Source organism: Vipera ursinii, assembly GCF_947247035.1.
Source record: "Vipera ursinii genome assembly, chromosome: 1".
Classification (NCBI taxonomy): Eukaryota; Metazoa; Chordata; class Lepidosauria; order Squamata; family Viperidae; genus Vipera; species Vipera ursinii.
Genome location: NC_139512.1, coordinates 266,802,727 through 266,828,731, shown reverse-complemented (window position 1 = coordinate 266,828,731; position 26,005 = coordinate 266,802,727). Strand labels below are relative to the sequence as shown.

General features: G+C 39.5%; 1 protein-coding gene across 6 annotated transcripts in view; it reads left to right on the top strand.

Annotated features, from left to right (window-relative positions):
- The window catches only part of MAP7 (microtubule associated protein 7), a 110,544-nt gene that overhangs the window by 48,304 nt on the left and 36,235 nt on the right, over positions 1–26,005 (top strand). For all 6 annotated transcript variants that reach the window (XM_083368312.1, XM_083368309.1, XM_083368310.1 and 3 more), the window contains exons 2-3: positions 20,179–20,280; positions 22,282–22,347. In XM_083368312.1, coding sequence (XP_083224438.1) covers positions 20,179–20,280; positions 22,282–22,347 — 168 coding nt within the window. The remainder of the gene's footprint in view (positions 1–20,178; positions 20,281–22,281; positions 22,348–26,005) is intronic.

Genomic DNA, 26,005 nt, shown 5'->3' with positions numbered 1-26,005 from the left:
TAGGTCCTTAGTTCTTCCAACGATATTCGGGTTTACAGTGGATCTGAACTGTCTAATATTACATCAAATATGTTCATATTTGACTGCAAAATTAAGAATGACTTCCTTTTGGCTCCCCTGAAAAACTGGTCCTATTTTCAGACTTCCGGTTTGCTGCTGCGGCCGCTGGAAGGCAAGCTCCATCTTTCATGTCCGATTTTGCTCTGTTGGGGGACCCTGGAAAGAGTCGAAAGACACCCTGTAGGGGCAACAAGCAAGAAGGGGAACCCTGCTTGATCGCAGGAGGGCAGCAGCCCTTCTACTTGATCCGGGGCAGCCCTCCAAACTGGCAGAGGAAAGACCGGCCATAGTAATATGGCCCATCACTAGGCTGCAGACAGCCGAAGTCAAGCTCACCATCAAGCACTTCAAAAGCAACACGGATGAAACTGGGTGAGATCTAATCTTCTCTTTACCCTAAATACTTTCTCTTCCTGTAAAAGCTGCTTGAAGTATCTTTCCCCCTGTGAGTAGAGAGGGAAGGGAACTTCCATCCCACCCTCTAAGAATAGCGGCATTTGACTACCCAGGGGAATTAAAGCATTAAAAGAACAACTTTTATCTAATTGGATTTATATGTTCCTGAAACTTGGGGACCAAAGTTTTTCCTATTTTTATTGGAGACTCCTGTTTTTATCTACAAAAAAATAAAATTGGAAAAAGGATTATAAAAAATTTTGGTTTTGAAAAACCTTAAATGGCATTGGTGACATCTTGTGGTGAGGTTTGGTATTACAACTTGTTATTTCCTAAAAGAGACTTGGCTTGAAGCCCAGACCTTAGATAAGACTTTTCTGACCTTGGCACCACTTGTGAGAGACTTAGCTGTAAGAGAACAGCTGGGCGGCATAACTGGCTTACTTGACCTGTGAATATAAACCTTTACTGACTCTCAGAGTTATATGTGGGAAATTGCTTTCCTATCTCTTATTTGAGGAATATTGGTCACTATATGAGATGTTGAAATACCTTGGGCTATAAAGCTTTGCTTAATTAATGATTTCTACTAGAAAGACTGCTTATAAATACATGAAAGAGATGGATGAAGACGAGGAAAAGATCCTTTCCATGTTGAAAGCAATACATGAAATCATTCTTTCAGCTTGTGATAAAATAAGAACATAAAAGATCAAGACGCCAGCTTAGATACACAAACCCAAACTTTGACTACAACCAAAGAACCAACAATGCAGAAGATAACAGAAGAAGTGGGACAATCAAATATTAAGACAGAGGACTCAATTGACCAACAAATACAGCTGATAGAAAATCCAGAAAAGGAAGTGACAATACTGAAAATGGAAATGACTTTCTAAATAAATCAGAAGAAATTTGAGAAAGAAGAAGAACAAATTGAATGGAAGACAAATATAGCAGGGCAAGCATGGGGAATTAGAATAACAGGGAGACAATTTAACGAATACAAATGGACTAGTTCTTACAAAAAAATGGTAATTAAATGGACTCCTTTATTTCAAATAACCTACATAATAATAGAGGGAGATATATTTGACGATCTAAAAGCACTGATATGGAAGCCTAGTTGGCAAAGGAAGAAAGCCAGGATAAAGTTGAAAAAAATTGGGGTTTTGACTTATTAAAGGGGATTTCATATTATTAATTAGAGGGTTAAAGGGAAAAGTTGAGACAAGGGGAATTCTGGTCATTAGATTTAAAATACTTGGAAATTAGTTGAAAATAAGGACTTTATTCGTTTAATATTTAAAAATTAGACCTAAAGGGGAAAATAAAATTAATTATTATGAATATGTTTGATTTATTGATTAACCCAGGTAATATATATATAATGGCTTTGATTTATTGAAGGGGATATTGTATTATTAAGTAGATGATTTAACATGGTGGGAGATAACTCTTAGGAAATAGAAGAAGATTACATTTAAATAGATAAAATGTGTATTTTGGATATTATATTTTGTTATGAATGGAGACAAGGGAAATCTTGGTTACCTAAACCTGGAAAATTATAAACATCAAAGGTTAAATTAGAATATTGATGAGAAATTAAAAATTGGGTAAAAATTAATAACAAGATATGGATTGTTTATGAAGATTAAATGTAATTAAGATACATATAAGCTAAAAAATTATTGATAAAGGTAATAATGATGTTTTCACTGAGTTGATATAAGAAGAACTAGCTTGAATCTGAGATAGTAAATGTTAAGGGAAAAAGAGAAGAAATATCTGATGTAACGAAATTTGTACTAAAGATTTTGTTATCAAATTATTGATTAACCCAGTCACCACATTGCTTTTTAAATACTTACCGGTAAATGTAAAATTGGAAAATTAACATATTTTTTTAAAAAAAGAAAAACTGGTTCTATTTTCTACAGCATTCACCACAGTTTGCTGTTCAAGTAAACAATAAAAGAAGAAATAAACTATCATTGAACTTCATGCATGCAAAGTAACTATGCACTACTGTATTATTTGGTTACCAAATTTAATTTAGGTCTGTTTCATGCCCTGGGTAGATGATAATTTCCTGGCAATTTTTTTTCTCCACAAGATGGCGGTGCATTCACACGTAGCGGTCCTGAGCTCCCGGTACTGGTGTGTGGTGATTGGATTAATGTGCGTATGGATGAGTGTGCACAGTGTAGTGCAAGGGGCTAAATTAGCCTACACAAGTATAGAGCTGCTAAACATCGGGCTTGCAAGGCAATCTCGAATTACCAGTGATTTTCAGCAGTCCCATAACATACCGAACTGCATAGCGAGGCCTCCAGCATCTCCGTGGATTGTCTTCGGGCCAGGGAGGAGACGACGTAAGCGAAACAGAAAGGAGCAAAAACAAAAACGTGGCTGCAGGGCTGGGATACTGAATCGGCTTAGAAAGCAGACTCATAGACCAGCACTGCCGAGTGTCTTCTTGAGTAATGCCAGATCCCTCATCCATAAAATTGACGAATTACAGCTGCAGTTGGCAGCAAGCAGGCATCTCCGTGAATGTTGTGTGATGGTTGTCACGGAGACCTGGCTACATTCAGATGTACCAAATGCAGCAGTGGAGCTGACAAACCAAGTCATTCACCGTTCTGACAGAGATGAAGGCTCCGGTGAGAGCAAAGGAGGAGGACTCTGTGTGTATATACATTGTGACTGGTGTGCCAACAGCAGATTAGTTTACATGTATTGCTCCCCAGATGTGGAATTGATGACTGTCATATGTAGGCCTTTTTATCTGCCTAGAGAAATTACTGTGGTGGGGGCACAAAGGGAGGCTCAGCCAATCTCAATGTATACATAGTTGTAATTTGACAATAAAGGTTCATTCATAGATGATAATTTCCTGGCAAGGAAGTGGCTTGAGATGCTTAATGTAGAAATCAATGCTTCTGATGATTATATATAATCCATCATTGTTTCCTTCGTAATGATTATCTTAATGCTACAGCATTTCAACAGATATATTTCCTGCCATGTTAAATTCTTAGCCAAAGTCTTTAAGGGATATACAGTATGTTCTGAAATGGAGCTAGCAATTAACAGCACACTTTTCCGGTTTGAATAGTCTGTATGAGAAAGCATTTCTGCTAGCAGAACCTACCCTTCCTCCGTAATATTTTTCCCGTCAGGAGCATAGTAATTAGCAAGAAGTTTGCAGTTGTGTCTGGATAACGTCAGCCAGTGCTTTTTTTCTAAAAAAAAAAAAGGTGCCGGAACTCTCATCTTGTTAATCTGGCATGGGTGTGGCCAGCTCAGCATCACTTGTGTCAGGGGCACTTGTTTGGAGCTGGGAAGAACTGGGGCAAATCTGAGAGTCTCCAGCGGAGGGGGCGAGCGCTGGGTCATGGTCCACTGGAGAAGCCTCACTGATATTAAAGGGGGTGGGGGAAGACATGATATTAAAGGGGGTGGGGGAGAGATATTAAAGGGGGTGGGAGAAGACATGATATTGAAGGGGGTGGGGGAAGACATGATATTAAAGGGGGTGGGGGAGAGATATTAAAGGGGGTGGGAGAAGACATGATATTGAAGGGGGTGGGGGAAGACATGATATTAAAGGGGATGGGAGAGAGATATTAAAGGGTGGGGGAGACATGATATTAAAGGGTGGGGTAAGACATCATATTAAAGGTGTTGGGGAGGTCATATTAAAGGTGGTGGGGAAGTGTGTGTGTGTGTGAGAGAGAGAGAGAGAGATCCCCTTTTTGTAAGTTTGCTTACTTTGCAGTGCTTTCCTTTCCCCACACTTTTGCTTCCCTGCTGGCTCAATCTCTCTCTCTCTCTGCTGCTTCTGCCGCCAGATCTATGGCTGCAGAGCAATTTTGCTCCCCCCCCCACACGGCCGATCTGCGCAGTAGAAGCATTTTTCAAGCCTCTGGACCTTGCATCCATGGCTGTGGGGTGACTTTATGATGCTTCAGCGGCCCAGTCCGGGCTTCAGAGGCCTGCAAAATGCTTCTGCTGCCCAAATCAGCCATGGGGGGAGCGAAATCGCTCTGCAGCCCTAGATCTGGGCAGCAGAGGCATTTTGCAGACCTCCGACGCCCGGATCGGTCCACTGGAGCATCATAAAAGTCACCCCACGGCCATGGATGCAAGCTCCAGAAGCTTTGAAAATGCTTCTGCTGAACAGATCAGCCAGGGGGAGTAAAAACGCTCTGCAGCCCTAGAATGCGTGAGTTTGGAGTTTGGGAAAGTGAGCAGGGCCTTAACATAAAAGGCTGGTTCTGCTTTCAAAAATAGAGAAAGGAGGGAAGATTATTGGGCTTCTTGCATCATTCCTGCTTGAAGCCATCCTTTGCAACAAGGAAAAATCCAATTTATCCAACGCTACCCAACATTTCAAATATGTGTGCACTGAGAGGATAGCTATTTTTAAGACGCCAGTCCTGCACATCTATATCTAGGAATAAATCTCATTAAACTCATGAGGCTGTGAAACACAGAAAGGAAACACACACGTGCGCGCACACCCACCACCTGCCGAATGAACCTTGGTCTTCCTCTGCAGAGACATCTTCAGTGCCTTGTCGAGGCCGTGGAGGTTTGTCATGCTGCAAGTCTGCTCTCTGCTCAGCGCCTGCTAAGGGCTGGCTAATGGCAGAGGGAGCGGTAGCCTTGCCATGTGCTCCACACCGGCTCACGCCCGTGCAAACTCTCCCGCTGACAGTGCCGAAGCGGCCTGCCTTCCTAGTTTGGAGTTTGGGAAGGCGAGCGAGGAAAGTAGGAACACGAGTTTGGAGGGAGTAGCACAGCTTGTGCAAAAGCTTTGTGTGTGTGTGTGTGTGTGTGTGTGTGTGTGTGTGTGTGTGTGTGCAAAAAAAGGTGCCGGAACGCCATTCTGAGCATTCTATGAGAAAAAAAGCCCTGACATCAGCTCATGTCATCTACCCACAACCATTCCAAAGCAAAGCTCAGGTTCCAAACTCCCTCTCACACTCATTCTTATAGTAAATATCAGCATATTAAAAATAAATTGCCATTTCATTGTTATGTAGGTAGCAAGAGAATTTTAGATCATTCCAATGTATAATGAAACAAATTCCAATAGAAGAGAATATTTCTAACTCAGGGTTGAACTGGGAGTCCTTGGTGCTCTCTGAGCTTGGTTTTTTTTTCCCCCTGGAGAAGTTTGGTTACCCTACTAGATAATATCTGTGCTAGAAGTACAATTAACTCACCCTGCCAGTGTTAGTGGAAGTGTTCTTGGTGGTTGATTAGGCTGTTGTTTACTGTTTGATTGTTTGTCTAAGTTGGTAGATCCTTAATTGGAATATTGTTTATGACATGATATTACTCTCTGCTTATCTGGATGTTGATCGCTGACAAGGAGGTGTTGTGGGCTTTTAGTTTATTGATTACTCTTTTGGACAGTATGTAGATATCGTTTATTTCTATGTACCTGTTGATGGCTGATTTTTCAGAGTGCCAGGCTTCCAGGAATTCTCCAGTATTTTTAGATTTAGCATGGTCTAGGACACTCACAGTTTCCCAGTTGAAACCATGGTGAGGTCTGTTCATGTCTTCTGACTGTTTGTCCTACTTGGTAGCTATTACAATTCTTACACTCTATGTTGTAGATGACTCTTGTTTTTGTTTTTTTCTTCTGTCATTGGATAGAGCTGTTGTTTTTGTTTCTTAGTTGTCTGTAGCTTATATTTAATCACCTTCAAAATCCATCAGTGGCATATGGATGAAGCTCACCAGAAGAAAAATTACCCAGAAAGCATTAGATAAGATCTGAAAGTTGTATAAACAATCGACTGTGATATTGCAGTCTCCTGTTCAGTGAAATCAATTTGGCAGATCTTGAACAGCGTGCTTCAGAATTTTGTTGATGACTGTACTTCTTTCTGGCATGCACTAATTATATTGACTTTTTGGAACAGAATATCAAATTATTGGACTCTTTAAAAACAACAACGCAAGATGAGCTTGTCTCTTAAAAGGCAGATGGCAATTTTTATTTCTTTCTTTATTAGATTTAGGCTTTAGAGTGTATTATGACTAAAAGCCGGCAAGGAAGTTGAGCAGCACAGAAGTAATTGTTTATTTTGTCTTAAATAATAATAATAAATAATAATAATAAACCTTTATTGTCAAAGTACAACATGTGTACATTGAGATTAGCTGAGCCTCCCCCCGTGCTCTCTCCCCCCAACACACAGTGACAACAAACCCTCCATCCCACCACACTATGTGAACCAACTATACCACACACCGGCCTCCCAAGTCAATTCTGCATAAGATTATGTCCCATTTAAAAGCCTAACAGCCCACGGATAAAAGCTACCGGTATTTCTCAGCCTGTTGGTACAGCTGGCTATATTCCTATATCTCCTCACTTCATAGCAAAGTGTTTTTATATGTCGTTCAACCTTTTTTTTCCTTTTGTTTGCCAAGGAATTCAGTTCATTTTTAAAAGTTATTTGCTGATGAGAGTTTCTGACACTTTAGGGGGTTGTACCCTAAATGTTTGAATGAATGTGGGCCCAATGTATATCTTCTTTCTCAGATATCACAATACTAGGGATGCTGCCGCTCTTGTAGTGAACGAAGGTGAAAGTAAAGAGTCCTTCACATTGAACCTGACTCCTGGGTATTACCTAGATGCATTCATGTAGTTTTCTTGGCAACGGTGTGGAAGTGCTTTGCTTATTGATTTCTTCTGGGAATAGAGAATTACTTCTAGTTAATTCTTTGAACAGCCACTAGTTCATATCGTTGCCAAATGCTCCACTTTGCTTATTCACCAACTTGCTGAAATATAGCAGAAGAAAGGCATGAATCTCTGCCGTAGTTGCTTCAATAACCTATGTGCCTCAGGCCCTCTCCTTTATTTTTGAGTGTGTTATTTCAGGGAGTGTTGTATATAGACTCAGTGCTTAGTTTCAGCTGCCCTCCCAGCAGTGGACATTAGAAGCCTGTCCTGTTGCTGGTCTTATAGTTCATCTGAAACTTGCCAGAACATACTAAGTGGTTTCTAGGAGATTAATATGCAAAAATGGAGCTCCCTTCCTTTCCCTTCCCTCCCCTCCTCCCCCTACACTTCCTATAACTCAGTAGATTTAATCAGAATTTCAATGAAAATGTTTTATTGGAGGGACCTAAAATGAATTATTAAAAGCCAGATGAAATAGAAAATAGGGTGTATAATAAGGCTAAAAACCAGTTTTTACAGTCCTCTTATGAAGTTATTTGCACAATAAATCTGAATTTGTATACAAGCTAAACATTTTTCACAAAAATATTGTTTTGTTAGATGCAATATCCGAAGGTAACAACAAGCATTGAAACAATTCATTTCAAAACAAAGATTAATAATAGCTTTATAACTTCAGTAAATTAACACGGGCCCAAACAATTCCCTGCTTTGTGTTTCCAAGTACTGCAGATAAAGGCCTCATTCTTGTGCTACAGAATTTTGTAGATGCTCACCTGATGTGTCTTCTTGCTCTCCTCCCTGCTGTATTTGTAGACCTCTTAAATGTGTTCTAGGAGCATACCTTATTTAGGAAAAAACAAGGCAATAAGAGGCTGTTATATTGCAAGATGCCTGTCTGGAAGCAGCAGGTATAATTGATAGAATGTTGATATAATTCTTCAAAAAGCTCCAGACTAGAAACAGCATGATGCTCGATTTTATAAAATTAGAGCAAGATTGAGGCTTTTAAAAAAGGCATTGATCCCTATGGCTTTTTACATTGATTGTACATGATTGTACATTATTGTTTAGCTGCAGGAAGCATAGTGTAGATGATCTGAGACATAAGAATAGAAATCCAGGTTAGGGACAAACATAGTTCCCTACCCTATTAATTTAACTGGACTTGCATAGTTGACAGCATCATAATCTGCTTGAAGAACTTGAAGGCCAGAACTTGAACGTTTAATCACCTGAAGGCCTAACATATATGACATGAGCTAGATATCTGAATGATTAAATGGATGCTCAAGTAAATAAGCCATTTACACTACAAGCTGTGTCATAGGATGCATTGTGGAGAAACACATATTGAAACATAATTTACCTCAGCTGCTTCAGTCATCACTTACAGTACTGAAGCATAATTCATATATTGAAGAGCAAATGGCCCAAGATCACCCAGTTGGCCTTGTGCCTAAGGTGCAACTAGAGCCCGTAGCCTCCAAATTTATAGCCTGGTATAACCTGAACCAAAGTGGCTCTCATTTTAAATTGCAGTTATTTATGGTATTTTCAGTGAGTCTTTAGAAATGATGAAATTTTCTTTGACAAGATGGGGTGTTGAAAATTACAACCAAAGTCTTATATGGAACAGTAGAAACTGACATGAAAACAAGTAGATAAAGAATGTAACAGGAGGGGAGGGGAGAGAAGAGGAGGGAGGGCTAAAGTCATACGAAAGCTAAAGAAGATGACTTCCAAGTAGGAAAGGTAATTTCAGAGAGTAGAACATTAGAGGGCAGGTTTAATGTATGTATTATGCATTATGACCTTTTGAAAAGAAATCAAAATGGAATAGGATTCATTCATTATTTATAATCTGCCTTTCCTTTTCTTTCCTATTTTTCTTTATCACAGTTCCTATGTGGTAGGTTAGAATGAGAGAAAATACCCAGTCATCGACCCACCTCTGTGTTTTAATTGAAAAGTTTTACAATACATTTTAAGCATAAACTCCTTCCCTCCCCCTCCCCACCCAACTTCCCCTCCCTCCCCCTCCCCCCCCCCCTGACTTCCCAGAGCTGAATACAGGGTATTGCCTCTAACAAACTTAAGCTAAAATATGCTAACCAACTATAAATACACTTTATTTTATTTATTTATTTTTAATCCCATTTATATCCCGCCCTTCTCCGAAGACTCAGGGCGGCTTACAAGCTTAGCAGTAGCCTTCATTCTATGTATATGCCTGCTTATTAGGGCTTTCGCGCCCCCCCCAGCGGCATTATTACAAAGTCAGTTTAATTGCCCCAACAACTTTAAATCCTATCACTCTTTAACTCCACTTAAACATAACTAAATAATAATACATCTTATAATTCTAATACTCATTCATATATTAAATGAAATTTTTTAGTCCCATATTAATTCTGAATATAATCGGTCCATCTTCTCCATTCCAAGATATCTCTCTGTTGCGATTGCTCTTTCAAATATGCTAAAATTGTTACCATTTCTGCCAAGTTTGAAACCTTTGAAGTCCACTCTTCTATAATAGGCAGTTCCTCCTTCTTCCAGTAATGCGAAACCAAAAGTCTTGCTGCCATTATTAAATTCAACATCAATTTAGTTTCTACAACAGTACAATCTATAATAATACCCAACAAGTCCACCATATATGATAGTACGTTGCAACATTTAGATTGATAATTTGAATGCATACATGCAAATTTTTTAAAAACTAAATACCATCTATAAAACATTTTATAAAAACTCTCATAAATTTTGTGCCTGAATAAATTTAACATTTCTGACCCAAATTTTTCCCCAGGTATCCATTGTTATTAACTCCTGAATATTCTGGGCCCATTTTATCATACAATCTTTAATAAATTCCGTTTCTGCATCTATTTCTATCAATACATTATGTATCCCTCTTATATGCACTTAACTTTGATCTCTAATTTGTTTTACCAAATTTCTTTCCATCTAACTTATATCTGGCCATACTGAAACCAAGTTTGTACTATTTTTCCTTCTTTTAAAATATTAAATGGCTTTAATTGCCATACATTTCTTTCCAGTCTAAAAATATCTTTATATGTAATCACACCATGTTTAAATCCCAAACTTATATTTTCTATAAAAACATTATCCACCTTTTTATCATACAATTAATATACATACCAGCCATATAATAAATCACATCCCATCTTTCAAATCAAAAAAGAATTTAGGCAATCTTGTATGATTGGAGTACTTTTTTAAAAAATTCCATTTATATCCCGCCTTTCTCCGAAGACTCAGGGCAGCTTACAAGCTTAGCAGTAGCCTTCATTCTATGTATATGCCTGCTTATTAGGGCTTTCACACACACCCCAAGCGGCATTATTACAAAGTCAGCTTAATTGCCCCCAACAATCTGGGTCCTCATTTTACCTACCTCAGAAGGATGGAAGGCTGAGTCAACCTTGAGCCTGGTGGGACGCGAACCTGCAATAATTGCAGGCAGCTGGTGTTACTTAAGGAGGCATTAGCCCACTGCTCCACCAAGGCTCTTTTAAAGGTCCTTTATTAAAATCTTTCTGTTTATCCAGCACTCCATTCCACTCTTCCATTAAAATACACGATTTATAATCCCATTGAATTATTTTATAGAAACTTTGTTACCATCTTTTGCGACTTAATGCTTTCGGAGCGTGGCTTACAGATCCTCAAGAATCTGCATCTTTGATTTCGCTGCCCCCACTACTTCACTATTAGTAGATTCTTGAGTTGTAATTGTAGGATACTGTTTCTGTTGCAGTTGTTGTGCCTTTCACCTGGTTGCAGCCTGTGTCACTCTCGGGGCCTTTGATTCTTCTAATGAAACCAAGGACTGCACAGTTTCCAGAGTTTGCTGTACTTCTTTTGAAATCAGTGAAGTGATTTCTCCATCTCACTGTATGCCTTCCGATTGTATCTGTTGCACTCTTTCTTCCTTTCCTCTTTCAAATTCTGGGGATGGCGGTGAGTCTGCTTTCAGTATATTACAATAAAAATCTTGTGCCTTCAGAACTGTATTAAGACGATATCTTGTACCAGCATAATTCACCACTATCCCAGTTGGTATCTCCCATCTAAACTGGATCTGTCGTTTTTTTTAATTCATCTGTCAGGAAAACAAACTCCTTTTTCTTAAAATTCTTGGTGGAATTTCTTTCAAAATTAAGACCTCTTGAATAATCGCATTTCTAATCGTTCTCTTTGTGAAATAATAATAATAATAATAATAATAATAATAATAATAATAATAATAATAATAATAATAATAAAGTTGGAAGGGACCTTGGAGGTCATCTAGTCCAACCCCCTGCTCAGGCAGGAAACCTTATACCATTTCAGGCAAATGGCTGTCCAGTCTCTTCTTAAAAACCTCCAGTGTTCGAGCATTCACCACCTCTGGAGGCAGGTTGTTCCACTGGTTAATTGTTCTAACTGTCAAGAAGTTTCTCCCTAGTTCTATGTTGCTTCTCTCCTTGATTAGTTTCCATTTGTTGCTTCTTGTCCTGCCTTCAGGAGCTTTGGAGAATAGCTTGACTCCCTCTTCTTTGTGGTAGCCCCTGAGATATTGGAACACTGCTATCATGTCAGCCCTCGCCCTTTTCTTCATTAAACTAGACATACCCAATTCCAGCAACCGTTCCTTATGTGTTTTAGCCTCCCGTCCCCTAATCATTTTTGTTGCCATTCTATTTGGAGATTGGGCAATACACAGCCTGTTATATTAATGAAGTTTGTCACATCCTTTTTCAAGACTGCAGGCCTCATTATCTCTCAAAAGGAAGTGTGGCACCTCTTTGATCCAGCTCCTCAAGAACTAGGATCTTCTTTCCTCTGTAATAGCACACCTGACATTATTATTATTGTGCAAAAACTGTTTTACTCTCATTGGAGCCAAAACATTTACTTTGGAAGTCATCTAATCACTTTCTAATCACTTTTTTGAAATTGCCCATTAATTATTCTAAGTCTATTAAAGACATTCAGAACAACAGATTTACAAAGTCTCTTTGTGGTGAGTTTGTCTTCAACTCTGAACAAAAGAAAAAATAATTGAAAGCTTAAGAACTTAAAGAATTGGAAATAAACAGCAAAAAGCTAAATAAGATTTTGATCTAAGAAAGCTATAAATGAACTAAGAGTCCAGATAAATTAGAAATATTGACCTTTAAGATTTTTGAGAATAGACTTATTTTTGTTATCTTGGCAAGTGTGAATCATAACAAAAGATGAGTGATAATTTTTGGAAACTAGATACTACAGGGGACTAAATTTTTTAAGCAGAAGAAAAAATACATGCTAAGATTTGGATGACAGATTGCAAGAACCCCTTAACCGGAGAATAAATTTGTTAATTACTGATTCAGTTTTTCCCATTGTCTCTCTCTTCTACCAAGATTTTTTTTCTGAAACAAGATTTTTTTTTCATTTGCATTTGCCAAGTACAAATAATATACTCGGCACAGGAAAAAAAAATACTGTTGGGAGCACTGCTGGGCCCAGCGGTGTTTGCTTTGCTCTGATTGGTGCAAAATTTTCATCAAATATTTTGGCTCTTCTTGAGAGGCCTCCCATTGTGTTTGACCCTGACCTGCTCTAACCTGCCCAGAATTGGGCTTTCTGTACCTCTTCTATTTACTGTTTATAGGAGAATGCTTTATGGTGGGAATACTACGCCATCTGGACTGTTGGGTTGAAAACAAAATTCAGTCTGCCTATACCAGGGGTCGGCAACCTGAAAAAGCAAAAGAGCCACTGGGAACCAGTTCCATCACACATAAAAAAAAGTGGGAGCCGCATGCGTGCATCCACACACGCGCATGCGCAAAACGTTTTGTTTCTTGCGTGTGCGCAGATGTGCGGGCGCGGTTGCCACTTTATGTGTGATGGAACCGGTTGCGAGGCGGCGGCCCGTTTACAGAGCCGACATTAATCTGGCACCCAGTCAAACGGTCAAAGCGGGACGAGATCGGGCTTTTGCCCTTCGGCTGAAGGCGAGGTGCTCGACTCTAGTTGCAGATCTGGCAAACAGGGGATAGCCAGAAGTTGCGCGGGGCCCGCTACGAGTCGCTTCAAGGGAGTCGCATGGGGAAAGGCAACTTTTTCCCCCCGGCTCCGCAAACGAAAAGCGCCGCGCGCCTTAGTCTCAGAGCACGCCTGAAGGGGAAGTGAGAATCCAGGCGACGGGGAGGCCGAGTGTGTGTGTGTGGAGGGGGGTGTTCATTCTCCCCATTTCTCACAACCAGGTCGCAAGGGGTTTTGCCCTCGTTGCCTGTGGACACGCAGGACAAGTCCTCCGTCCCAGCCACACTAAAAAAAAAAGAGTTCCTCCTTAGCCAAGCATCAGCGGCAAAGATGGGCGAAGACGAGAGACGTTTCCCCTCACGTAAAACGCCTAGTGACCTTTGGAGAGGTGCGTGCGTACCTCTGCGCGAATGGGCAGCGGCACCGCTTCTTGGGAAAGCTGCCGCGGCCCGTCTACAAAGCTGCCAAAAGCGACAGCTTTGGAGACGGGCCGCGGCAGCTTTCCCAAGAAGCGGCGCCGCTGCCCATTCTGAGAGGTGCGCGCGCACCTATCCGAATGACCGTAGGTACGCGCGTACCTCTCCAAAGGTTTGGGGAGGTGCGCGCGCAGCTCCACCCATTCGGAGAGGTGCGCGCGCACCTCTCCAAACGGGCGGTGCCACTCTCCATTTGGAGAGGTGCGCGCGCACCACTGCCCGTTCGAAGAGGTGCACGCGCACCGGGCGGCTGGGAGCCGCAGGAGACGGCTCAAAGAGCCGCATGCGGCTCCGGAGCCGCGGGTTGCCAACCCGTGGCCTATACCTATAGTGTAAATGTGGAATGTGGAGCAGGTTTTGGGAGAGAGGAAATACGTACCATAGAGAGTCTTCTGTACTTGGGATTGGGAGAAGAGTATGAAAGAAACAGATTATTAAATATTTTATATTTCTAATTGTAAAAGGGTAAGGTGATGAAACGTTGGAAGTGGCTGTTCCCTTATTTTTATTTTTTTATTTTTTATTTTATTTTAATTCCATTTATATCCCGCCCTTCTCCGAAGACTCAGGGCGGCTTACAAGCTTAGCAGTAGCCTTCATTCTATGTATATGCCTGCTTATTAGGGCTTTCACACACACCCCAAGCGGCATTATTACAAAGTCAGCTTAATTGCCCCCAACAATCTGGGTCCTCATTTTACCTACCTCGGAAGAATGGAAGGCTGAGTCAACCTTGAGCCTGGTGGGATGTGAACTTGCACAAATTGCAGGCAGCTGGTGTTACTTAAGGAGGCATTAGCCCACTGCTCCACCAAATGTAGGCATCATATATGAGTATAATTTTATGGAATAAAATAAGGAATGAGCTAACCAGTATGATATATTCCTGCAGCTCTGTTGGCAGACTGAACCAAAAGGGGAAAAAAGAGAAGTCAAAATCTCTACTCTTACAACTGAATCTTTCATATTAAATAACAAAGTTACTTATGCCTAATACATTTATGGAGTATTTAAGAAGCAGAATAACAGCAAGTTTATCATATGAAAATTAGCAGAAAGTAAGTGGAGGGAAATAAACCATATAACTGGAAAGGGAGACATTTAGAGAAGCGTATTGCAACTTTTTTTATCATGGTTCTGCACAGTTGGTTGCTACCTCAATTTTCTTGTATCCTATACTACCTGTGAGCGATATAAACAGCTACTACACGTTGAAGTGCCAGAATGGTGCCAGAATGACTATAAAATTTATTCTTCTGGACCTTTTGAAATGGTCTCTTAATTAGATATAAAGCCATAGTACTGTTCACCCCCTCATCTAATTTTTAATTTAACTACTCGAATATTTTTTACATGTTGTGCAGAGTTCCCTTTTTTAAAAAAAGTGTTTAGTTTTCCTGAAGGATGTTGCTAAAGAACACACTATAAATAAATAGAAATACGATAACGCCATATAAAGTCTGTATTCAAAGAAAGCAACGTTGAGATTGCAATGAGGTCACCTACCAGAACCAATAGTTCTGGCTCCTAGTTGATGCAACTGGACCAGTTTCAGATATTGTGCTACTGGTGAAACCTTTCCACCATGAGGATTTGGCTTTAGCTTTTAATCCTTCTTCATCTTACTGAATGTGATCAGAACAGCTGGAATGATGTATGAAGATCACCCCATATGTACTGAGGATATAGATCATGAACACATGGGAAAAGATTGGCAGTCCAAGGAAACGACAGCCAATTGCTAGCCATCAACACACCAGTCAGCCAATAGGAAGGCACCACATAAACACGACTCACAGAACAGCCCAAAGCACGTATTCCAGTAGAGAAATTACCTGAAGATGGGCTCCAGCATGAATCCGAAAGCTGGGAAGTATAAATCTCTGGTCCGGTGACCAACCCAAATTCGATTTCACATGGGAAAACATTTTAAAAGCTACATGTTGCAGGGGAAAGCATTAGGACTTGTAAGAAATAAATGGCAGATAATTATACTGACATATTAAAAAGACTTTAAGCAGATAATTAAAATCTTTGGACATTTGTACAAAGGAATGTTCATGTTAATTCTTTTTAAAACAGGATTTTAGAAACAAAATAACTTTCAAACACTTTATTATCGGAAGCTATGCTCACTTTGCCATGTCGTATCTTTTCTGGAGTTGCTTCTTTTGAACTGCAAATAAATGCAGCTTACTGGCTTTTGGTTTTAGAAATGTTATGAATTACAAGTTTATTCTGGTTTTATACAAGTGATTAAGTATGGACTTTGAAGAGGAATAAAATCCCTTGACTAAAGTTCTTTTCCATGCAGTGTTCTTGGAAGGGCTTGTGTTACCTTTCTTCCAAGATGGTTTGTTGTTGTGTTTTTACTTTCCAGTCTATCTAGTAGCCCGGCAATTCCCAAGTGATCCCCCCTTCTAATATTAATCAGAGTTTATCTTGTTCTGCTTCTGAGTTCAGACAAAATTCTGATATTAATCAGAGTATATCTTGTTCTGCTTCTGAGTTCAGACAAAATTCTGATATTAATCAGAGTTTATCTTGTTCTGCTTCTGAGCTCAGACAAAAGTTCTAATATTAATCAGAGTTTATCTTGTTTTGCTTCTCAGCTCAGACAAACTTAGCAAAGTGAGGCTGTCTTCGCTTTATGTCCACTGTGATAGTAACTACATGGTATCCTGTTGCACCTCCAATGAATTGCCAATCGATATCACTGAAGCAGTGTGTGTGTGTACATCTATACAGCAGCTTTACAATATCCTACTTAAATATTAAACCTGAAATCAGGAAAACTCTCAGGCTTCCTCCTTCAAAACAGAATAGAAACACAAGTTAAGATAGGCAAGAAAATGATAAGCGAGCACCTGTCCAGCCTAGACGAGTTCAAATCACCAGGACCAGATGGATTACACCCCAAGGTTCTCAAGGAATTGGCTGACGTGATCTCAGAACCACTGAACTATACCTTTCAAAGATCCTGGAGCACTGGGGAACTACCAGAGGATTGGAAAAGTGCTGATGTAGTTCCCATCTTCAAAAAAGGGGAAAAATGGATCCAGGAAACTACAGACCTATTAGCCTAACCTCAATACCTGGAAAGATTCTGGAAAAGATAATCAAACAATCAGCAAACATTCAGAGGCAAACAAAATCATTAATAAAAGCCAACATGGGTTTGTCAAAAACAGATCATGCCAGACAAATCTTATTGCATTGTTTGACCAAGTAACAAAATTAGTGAACCAGAGGAATGCTGTGGATATAATTTACTTGGACTTCAGTAAGGCATTTGTTAAAGTACATCACAACCTACTACTTGATAAGATAGAAAAATGTGGGTTAGACAGCATCACCACCAGATGGATTCGTAGCTGGCTGACAGGCCGTACTCACCGTGTGGTTCTCAATAGAACAGCATCTACATGGAGGGAAGTGTGTATTGAGGTGCCCCAGGGCTCTGTTCTGGGCCCAGTGCTCTTCAACATCTTCATCAATAATTTGGATGAGGGAATAGATGGGGAACTCACCAAGCTGGCAGGAATAGCTAACACTCCAGGAGGATATGGACAGACTGGGCGCTATCTAACAGAATGAAATTCAATGGTGAAAAAAGTAAGGTTCTACATTTAGGCAAGAAAAACCAAATGTACAGATATAGTATAGGGGGTACCATGCTCAATAGTAGTAACTGTGAGAGGGATCTCAGAGTCCTAGTGGACAATCACTTCAATATGAGCCAGCAGTGTGCTGCAGCTGCCAAAAAAGCCAACACAGTGCTAGGCTGCATTAACAGAGGGATAGAATCAAGATCATGTGAAGTATTAATAACACTTTACAATGGCTTGGTAAGGCCACACTTGGAATACTGCATCCAGTTTTGGTCACCACTATGTAAAAAAGATGTTGAGACTCTAGAAAGAGTACAAAGAATAGCAACAAAGATGATTAGGGGACTGGAGGCTAAAACATATAGGGAACGGTTGCTGGAATTGGGTATGTCTAGTTTAATGAAGAGAAGGACTAGGGGTGACATAATAGCAGTGTTCCAATATCTCAGGGGCTGCCATAAAGAAGAGGGAGTCAAGCTATTCTCCAAAGCGCCCGAAGGCAGGACAAGAAGCAATGGATGGAAACTAGTCAAGGAGAGAAGCAACCTAGAACTAAGGAGAAATTTCCTGACAGTTAGAACAACTAACCAGTGGAACAACCTGCCTCCAGAAGTGGTGAATGCTCCAACACTGGAAGTTTTTAAGAAGAGACTGGACAGCCATTTGTGTGAAATGGTATAGGGTTTCCTGCCTGAGCAGGGGGTTGGACTAGATGACCTCCAAGGTCCCTTCCAACTTTACTATTATGATTATGGACAGTAGTTAATATTTTATTGTTATGTATATGTAGGGGGTGTGGGTCTCTATATATGTGTTGTTTATAGTATGCTTTAGGTGTGTGTCATTATGTGTTTTACTTTGAGAGCGGGCAACTAAATTTCATTTTTGATGTGTGCCGTTGTGCCCACAGTAAAAAATGACAATAAAGATTATGTATCTGAAAAAATATAGGTAGTCCTTGCTCAGTGATGGACTAAGTTATGATGAAACACACACACCCCGGCCCCAAGCTACTTATGTCCTTTTTCCATAGTTCCAGTGACTGCACCCACCCTTTGATCCCATGACACATTTTGGGCACAGCTACTAGGGCACTTTTACAGGCAATTTATGACTTTGGGGCTGGTCTCCAGCAAAGAACTCCCAAATGAATACATAGATTCACTTAATGCTTCATGACTGTGACAAAGAAATGTCATGAAATCATGTTTAGTCAGGTAGGTGCCTTGACTTATGACCATCATGACCTATAGTCATAAGTCAAGGGCTACCTCTATAACATTAGGTGGACTTTCAGATAGCAAACCTTGTTTGCAAGAACTACATCGATAGCACTCTCTCCCAATATTTTGGCTAATGTGCATGAGGAGGCTGTGCAGAGTTCGCTTGTCACTGAATGGCCTTAGGTATGCTTGAATGGGACCTGGAAATAGAAACATGTTTTTTAAAAAAAAAAAAAACTGTAGACATTATTCTGTATGGAATGATTCTCGGTCTTCTTTTTACAAAGCAGCATGGCTGCTAATGTAATGGCCGTCAGAGTGGATTGCTGTACTTTAAGTAAGGTTACCGTATGTAATGTGACAATTTTTTGACCTTTGATTATGCCAATAAAGAATCCTGGGAACTTACTGTGCAGTAAAAATAGACTGTAAGAATGGGAAAGGCTGTAATTGTGATAAATAAATATGAATATGTTTATAGTGGTGCCATTCATTCCAATATTCTTTGAATCCAGTGGTTCTCAAACATTGTGGTCCCAGGACTTTTACATTCTTAAAAATTATTGAGCCCCCCCTCCCCCAAGAGCTTTGGTTTATGCAGGTTGTATCTATTCATGTTTACTGCATCAGAAATTGAAACTAAGCTCTTTAAAAATATTTATTTGACTTTGCAGACCCCTTCAGAGATCCTTCCCCCACTGAGTCTCTCAGGACCATGCTTTGAGAACAGCTGCCCGAGAATATCTTAGATATCTCTTACATTAGACCTTCTAATTCCACAGAGGCTGTTTTCTGATGCACCCAAAGGGTTGAATTCAATGCTAGATTATCTGTTTACTGAAACCCTGACACCTGCTCCCAGACAAGAGAAGGGTAGTTTTTTGGTTTTTTTTAGCAGATGCAACTCATCTGTTTTGAGTTTTATACAACCTGTGATTTCCCCAGAGTGTTACTGAACCACAATTTCTCACTTCCTGTGCCACTAGGCATGTGAGTGAGATTGCTAAAAGTTACAATTCAGCAATATCTGGAACACTGTCTCTCAACTTTGGCAACTGTAAGATGTACAGACTTCACACATTTTCAATTTACAGTACTAAGGTTGAGGAACTGATCTAGCAAGATGTATGTTGCCATTCTGTGCCTATCCTAATTCATGAAAAGGTAGTCCTCAATTTACAACTGCTTGTGTATCAGCGATTCAGATGGCCTTGGAAGACACCTATCCTTGCACTAATGACCCTCACATCACCACCCCACAATCATGTGATCACAATTTAGATGCCGGAAACTGGCTCACATTTACACCTGGTTGTAGTGTCCTATAGTCACATGATTGCAATTTGCAACTTTCCCAGCAAGTTTTCCACAAAATTTTTTGAGGAAGCTGGATTTGCTTAAGAACACATGAATGTCTTTATGAGCAACACTGTTTCACTTAAGAACTGTAGCAAAAATGGTCATAAAATTGGGTCCAGTCACATAGTGACTCAGTTTATGCACGACAGAAATTCTGGTCCCAAATTGTAGTCATAAGTTGAAAACTACCTGTAGATGAATGGTTGGCATTGATTATCTCAGGGAGAAAAAAAGATTGTAATGATAGGGTTAATTAATTTTTCTTTCTTTCTTCATTTTAGTATCTGAAAACTCTAAAGCACCAGATAAAAAAGCTGTCTCATCCAGCCGGCCCTCTTCTGCCCTTTTAGGACAGGGCATTAATCCTGCAGGAACCAAGATAGGTATTACAGTAATTTAATTTTTCCCAGCGTTTTCTGTATATTGAAATGTGACAAGGTTTGTTATACTTTAAGGCAGCAACATTCTGTAAATTTTAAATATTGCTGTTTTAGTTCTGTTTCAAGTATGCTGTTTTGTGTATAAATTGTTTGCTGTTATTTTTAATCCATTTCCTGGGGACGCTATTGATTTACTTTAAATAATTCAGGAAACCGATGCAGCATTGTTATTAGGAAGAGTCATACATAAGCATAGGAAATACAGTCAAATAGATATTACTGCTTGAATACTACAGCATTTTATTAGCCCTGCAACTGTGTTCATGCTTGCTATTGTATTGCTGATTCTAAACAGATAAAAGATAACATAAGGGTTTGCGTCACTGATGACTCGCATTTGTGAGCCTGCAAAAACTGTTGCATGTGCTAGTAGAAGAAAAAACACCATTGCCTGTGAATTCTGAAAAATAATGTATTAAATGTTTTGGAAAAAATAATTCTGGGAATCCTATGGAAAAAAGTGAATACAGATTGTTTTTATTTTAGTACAAGAAGTAATTCTTAAAGAGTTATAAGTTTAAGTTTATTGAATTTATATACCGCCCTTTTCCCGTACGATTCAGGGCGGTTTACAAAGTATTTAAAAACATCAATACAATACAAGAGTTAAAAACAGTTAAAATAATTAAATTTGATCCCTGAGGGGGAAAAAAACCCTAGTCCTCAGCTTACAGTCATTCATTTTGCAAACCATTCAAAGTTACAATAGCACTTATAGCCATCATTACATCCCCAAGATTCACTATGATCAAAATTTGGGCACTTAGCAACCAGCATAACTTTATGATGGTTGCAAAGGCCTGGGATCACATGATCACTATTTGCAATCATCCCACCTGGCTTCTGACAAGCAAAGTCAATGGGGGAAGCTGGATTTGCTTAATGACTGTGGTTCACTTAATAACTGCAGAGTGATTTGCTTTAACAGCTGTGGCAAAAAAAGGTTGTAAAATTGGATATGAATCACGTAACCGCCTTGCTTAGGAGTAAAAATTCTAGTCCCAATTGTAGAGGATTACCTGTAGGATATCATTCTACAGCATGTTGTTGTGAATTAACTTTAATGCAAGCTACTTAGAGTAGGGGTCTTCAAACTTGGCCCTTTTATGACTTGTGGACTTCAGGCACTGGCTGAGGAATTCTGGGAGTTGAAGTCCACAAGTCATAAAAGGGCTAAGTTTGAAGACCCCTGACTTAGAGGTTCCCCAGTGTATGCACTCTGCAATTGCAGACTGGAGTTCATACCACTGAAAGACTCAATATGCTGGACAGAGAACACTATGGAGTACTTCCAGATGAAGCTTTTAATATGAAATTGCTTTGACTCATTCACTTATTTTGAGAGCTTTAGATGACCTTGTCAATATGTAAACTATTCCATTACCTCTCATTGCTTTCTCCAACATATTTTTCCCAAGAAAAAAAGAACATTAAAGGGGAAAAATATGGGATAGAAGCCCAATACCTTTTGATTATTAATATCTGGAAGCATTGCAGATTTCAGGGAAAAGTCTAGGAAACTTCAATAATATAGAAATGTACATGTTCCAGGGTATTTATTTTTAATGTAGGTTTTCTAACTGATTTATGGAACTGATCAAAATAATGATGGATTTAGACCGGTCCTCTGCTTCTCTGATGTGTCAGAAATGTTCCAAGTTCCCAACTAACACCTGGAAGATACATGGTTGGGAAAGATTTTAATAATAAGTTCTTGAATATGGTGGGGGGAAAATTAGAGGAATTTTTAAAGATTCTGTGCCTTTTATTTTGTTATGAAATAAATTCTGAATTGGTTTTAGAATCCTGCATTTTTTAACATGGCATCTTAAGAATAGATTTTTATGGATTGATGCTTAGAAGTAGGTTCTGTAGAATTCAGGAATAGCTGCCACTCATATAAGATGAATAGATTTTACATTATTTTCACTAATTGTATACCAGCACTAAAAGTTGATGAAAGACAACGACTGGCCAGAGAACGAAGAGAAGAACAGGAAAAGCTTTTAGGTAAGTCATACTTACTAATAAAACAAAAAAAATGTCCTTACTGATGGGTTGTCATAGCACAATATTACTGTCCTTTGGATTATATCTCCTCCCTCTCCAAGGTTCAAGTAACTCCTGCCCTTTAAATGGATATTGAAGGCCTGGCTTTTATTCCTTGGCTTGGCTTGGGTGGAACATATGTCCCCTGAGTGACATTGTGTTAATGTGTTGGAGCATATTAGCTTCCTGGTTGTTTCTATTTTTATTTCTTTTGTTGTCTTTGGTTTGTTTTTAAACTTACATGATGCCTCAAATTGAGCTGTGCAGCCTTCTAAATATGAGAGAGAGAAATATGTAGGGTTCTTGCATTTGATACCGTGAGCTATGATAGGTGTGGAGAGAATAAGGAAGTTCATTTTGAAAGGTTTGCAGGTGCTAGAACATTTTTAAGTCCAGAATATATAGATAATATTTGGAAGCAGGTCAGACAGAGACCTCCCTAAATCACTGAACTCTAAGGAGAAGGATATCAGACTTTTACGATTCTGTTATAGTAAACCAATCTCAATAAAAGTAATTTTAACCATCCTCTGGAGTTGACTTCATGGTCTGGTCTGGCTGACAGCATAATTAAATGTGTTATATGCATGAATATTTTTTTTTTTGAAATTATAAGCACAGATCATAGAAATCCAGGCCACCCATGCATTTAGCAGCAAGATTTTACATTTGCTGCAAGATAAATAGTAATTTTCTGCACTGAGTGAATTGGTTGGATTTCATGGCATAAATAGCCCCCTTCAAAGTACAGAATTCTGCAATTCTGCACAATAACATGTATAGTGCAGAAATTGTTGCTTTATTAAGGATTGTATGAATGGGGGTAGAAAGCATACCACCCCAGATCATTATGCACGTATCTGAGTTTGATCTAAATTGACACAAGTTTTGGGATTAACAATTATATCGCTTGACCAGTTTCTAAGAGTTATTTAGATTCATGTGAAAGAATTGAGATAAAAAGCTAGCTACAGGACAGAGGAACATAGGCATCTAGGGAAGATACTTAGACAATATGTGTCTTACAAATCAGAATATCAGCTTAACAAAAACCAAATAAGACTCAGGGGACTTTTTCAGTGTGAATTCTCCAATTATAGAATACCATCTCAGGTTGATTCTATCTAGATAACCCTTTGTTAATTTTTTTACTTTTACTTTGTTGCTTTTCGTTATATGGTTTATTGTTGTTGTTTGTTGTTGTTAGTTGCGAAGTTGTGTCTGACCCATCGTGACCCTATGGACAACGTTCCTCCAGGCCTTCCTGTCCTCTACCATCTTCTGGAGGCCATTTAAGCTCACGCCTACTGCTTCAGTGACTCCATCCAGCCACCTCATTCTCTGTCATCCCTTTCTTCTATTGCCCTCAATCTTTCCCAGCATTAGGCTCTTCTCCAGTGAGTCCTTCCTTCTCATTAGGTGGCCAAAGTATTTGAGTTTCAGCTTCAGGATCTGGCCTTCTAAAGAGCAGTTAGGGTTGATTTCCTCTAGGACTGACCGGTTTGAACGCCTTGCAGTCCAAGGGACTCGCAGCATATTCTCCAGCACCATAGTTCAAAGGCCTCAATTCTTTGGCGCTCAGCCTTTCTTATGGTCCAACTTTCACAGCCATACATTGCAACTGGGAAGACCATAGCCTTGACTATACACACTTTTGTTGGCAGGGTGATGTCTCTACTTTTTAGTGTGCTGTCTAGATTTGCCATGGCTTTCCTCCCGAGGAGCAAGTGTCTTTTAATTTCTTGGCTACAGTCCCCATCTGCAGTGATCTTGGAGCCCAGGAAAATAAAATCTGTCACTACCTCCATTTCTTCCCCATCTATTTGCCAGGAATTGAGAAGCCCGGATGCCATGATCTTGGTTTTCTTAATGTTAAGTTTCAACCCAACTTTTGCACTCTCCTTCTTCACCTGCAACAAGAGGCTCTTTAGTTCCTCTTCACTTTCTGCCATTAGAGTGGTATCATCTGCATACCTTAAGTTGTTGATATTTCTCCCGACAATCTTAATTTCAACTTTTGATTCATCTAGCCCTGCCTTTCTCATGATGTGCTCTGCATATAAGTTAAATAGCCTTGCCGGACACCTTTCCCAATTTTGAACCAATCAGTGGTTCCGTGTCCAGTTCTCACTATTGCTTCTTGACCCACATATAGGTTTCTCAAGAGACAAATAAGACAGTCTGATACTCCCATCTCTTTAAGAACTTGCCACAGTTTGTCATGATCCACCTACTCACTTAAAAGTGAAATGTCTTAGAATTTCTTTTTTAATAAAACACTGAATGAACTTTTAAAAATCTGATTTGTATTTTTTTAATTGTATTTTAGTTTATTAAATTGTGTTTGGGGTTGGTTTTCAACTTTTAATATTTATTTTTTAGATACTTATCCTGCCCTCTTTTCTTTCATATACAACTCAAGGTAACAAATATACCAATACCTCTTTCGTCTCTTATTTTCCCCACAACAATAACCCTGTGAAGTGAGTTGGGCTGAGAAACAGTGAGAGACCCTGTTAGGCATATGGTTATAGCCTACCAGGTTGGGTTGGAGATATATAAACCATGATGTTATAACCTTAAGGTGCTAATTGGCCAATGGGTGTGTAGGTTTTTCCAACGGCCATAAGAGGGAGCTAGAAACGTGGCTTCTCTCTCTCTCTTTGCTCTCATTGTTTTTGCTTTTTGGCTTACTACTGTGTTAAACCTTAGGAACTGTGTACTTGACCTTCAGACCGGTAAGAAGACATTGTATTTTGGATACTCCCTGAACTGTTGCTGTTGCTTATCTGTTGTTATTCGTGTATGACCTGGACTGTTTATTCGGATTGTGTTTTTGTTTTTACACCTAATAGTAAAGTATTTTTCTGTTTATCACAACTCAGTGTATCTGTGTGGTTACTGTGTGATTCTTACTATTCTCAGTACGCTTTTGCCTGTGTAGGTTCCTGATAACTCAAGAAGCACTTTGCTAACATTGGTTATGGGCCCAGATATGTACTGAGAGTTAGTACACACAGTATCATAGCTGAGTTTGTGTTAGCTATCCAGTGTAAAAATGGCACAAGAACAGTTGTCAGGCATCTCCTGGATAACCTGGTTAGATGGGACCAACTACGTTACATGGTCGACACTATCACGAACGTAGATATGTCGCAAAGTGGCCCAACACCTAGCAGCAGACACCTCACCATGAATATGGACAAGCTGCTGGTCATTCAGTGTTAGTCCAATTATGCATAGAGCTTTTTCATTGTCACGGTTAAACTTGGCTATCTTCTGTGCATCGTCCTCATCTTCTGGATCCCAAGCAGTCACATCTGGAGGGTCATCAACTACAGCCCATAGTCCTTTCTTGCGCAGCAGCAAGCAACACTAACAGCTAACAGACCCTAAGTCACCCATCTGGTTTTTCATGCCTGAGGTAGGACTAGAAGTCATAGTCTCCTGGTTTCTAGGCCAACGCCTTAGCCATTATACCAACTGGCTCTCATTTAATGGATTATATAATTGTATAATTATTTAATGGATTTTAGTCATAGTATCATGCATCTGTTCATTTATTTGATGATTGTTTATTTGAAATATTTTAAGCCCTTGTAATGCATCTCCAGGTTAT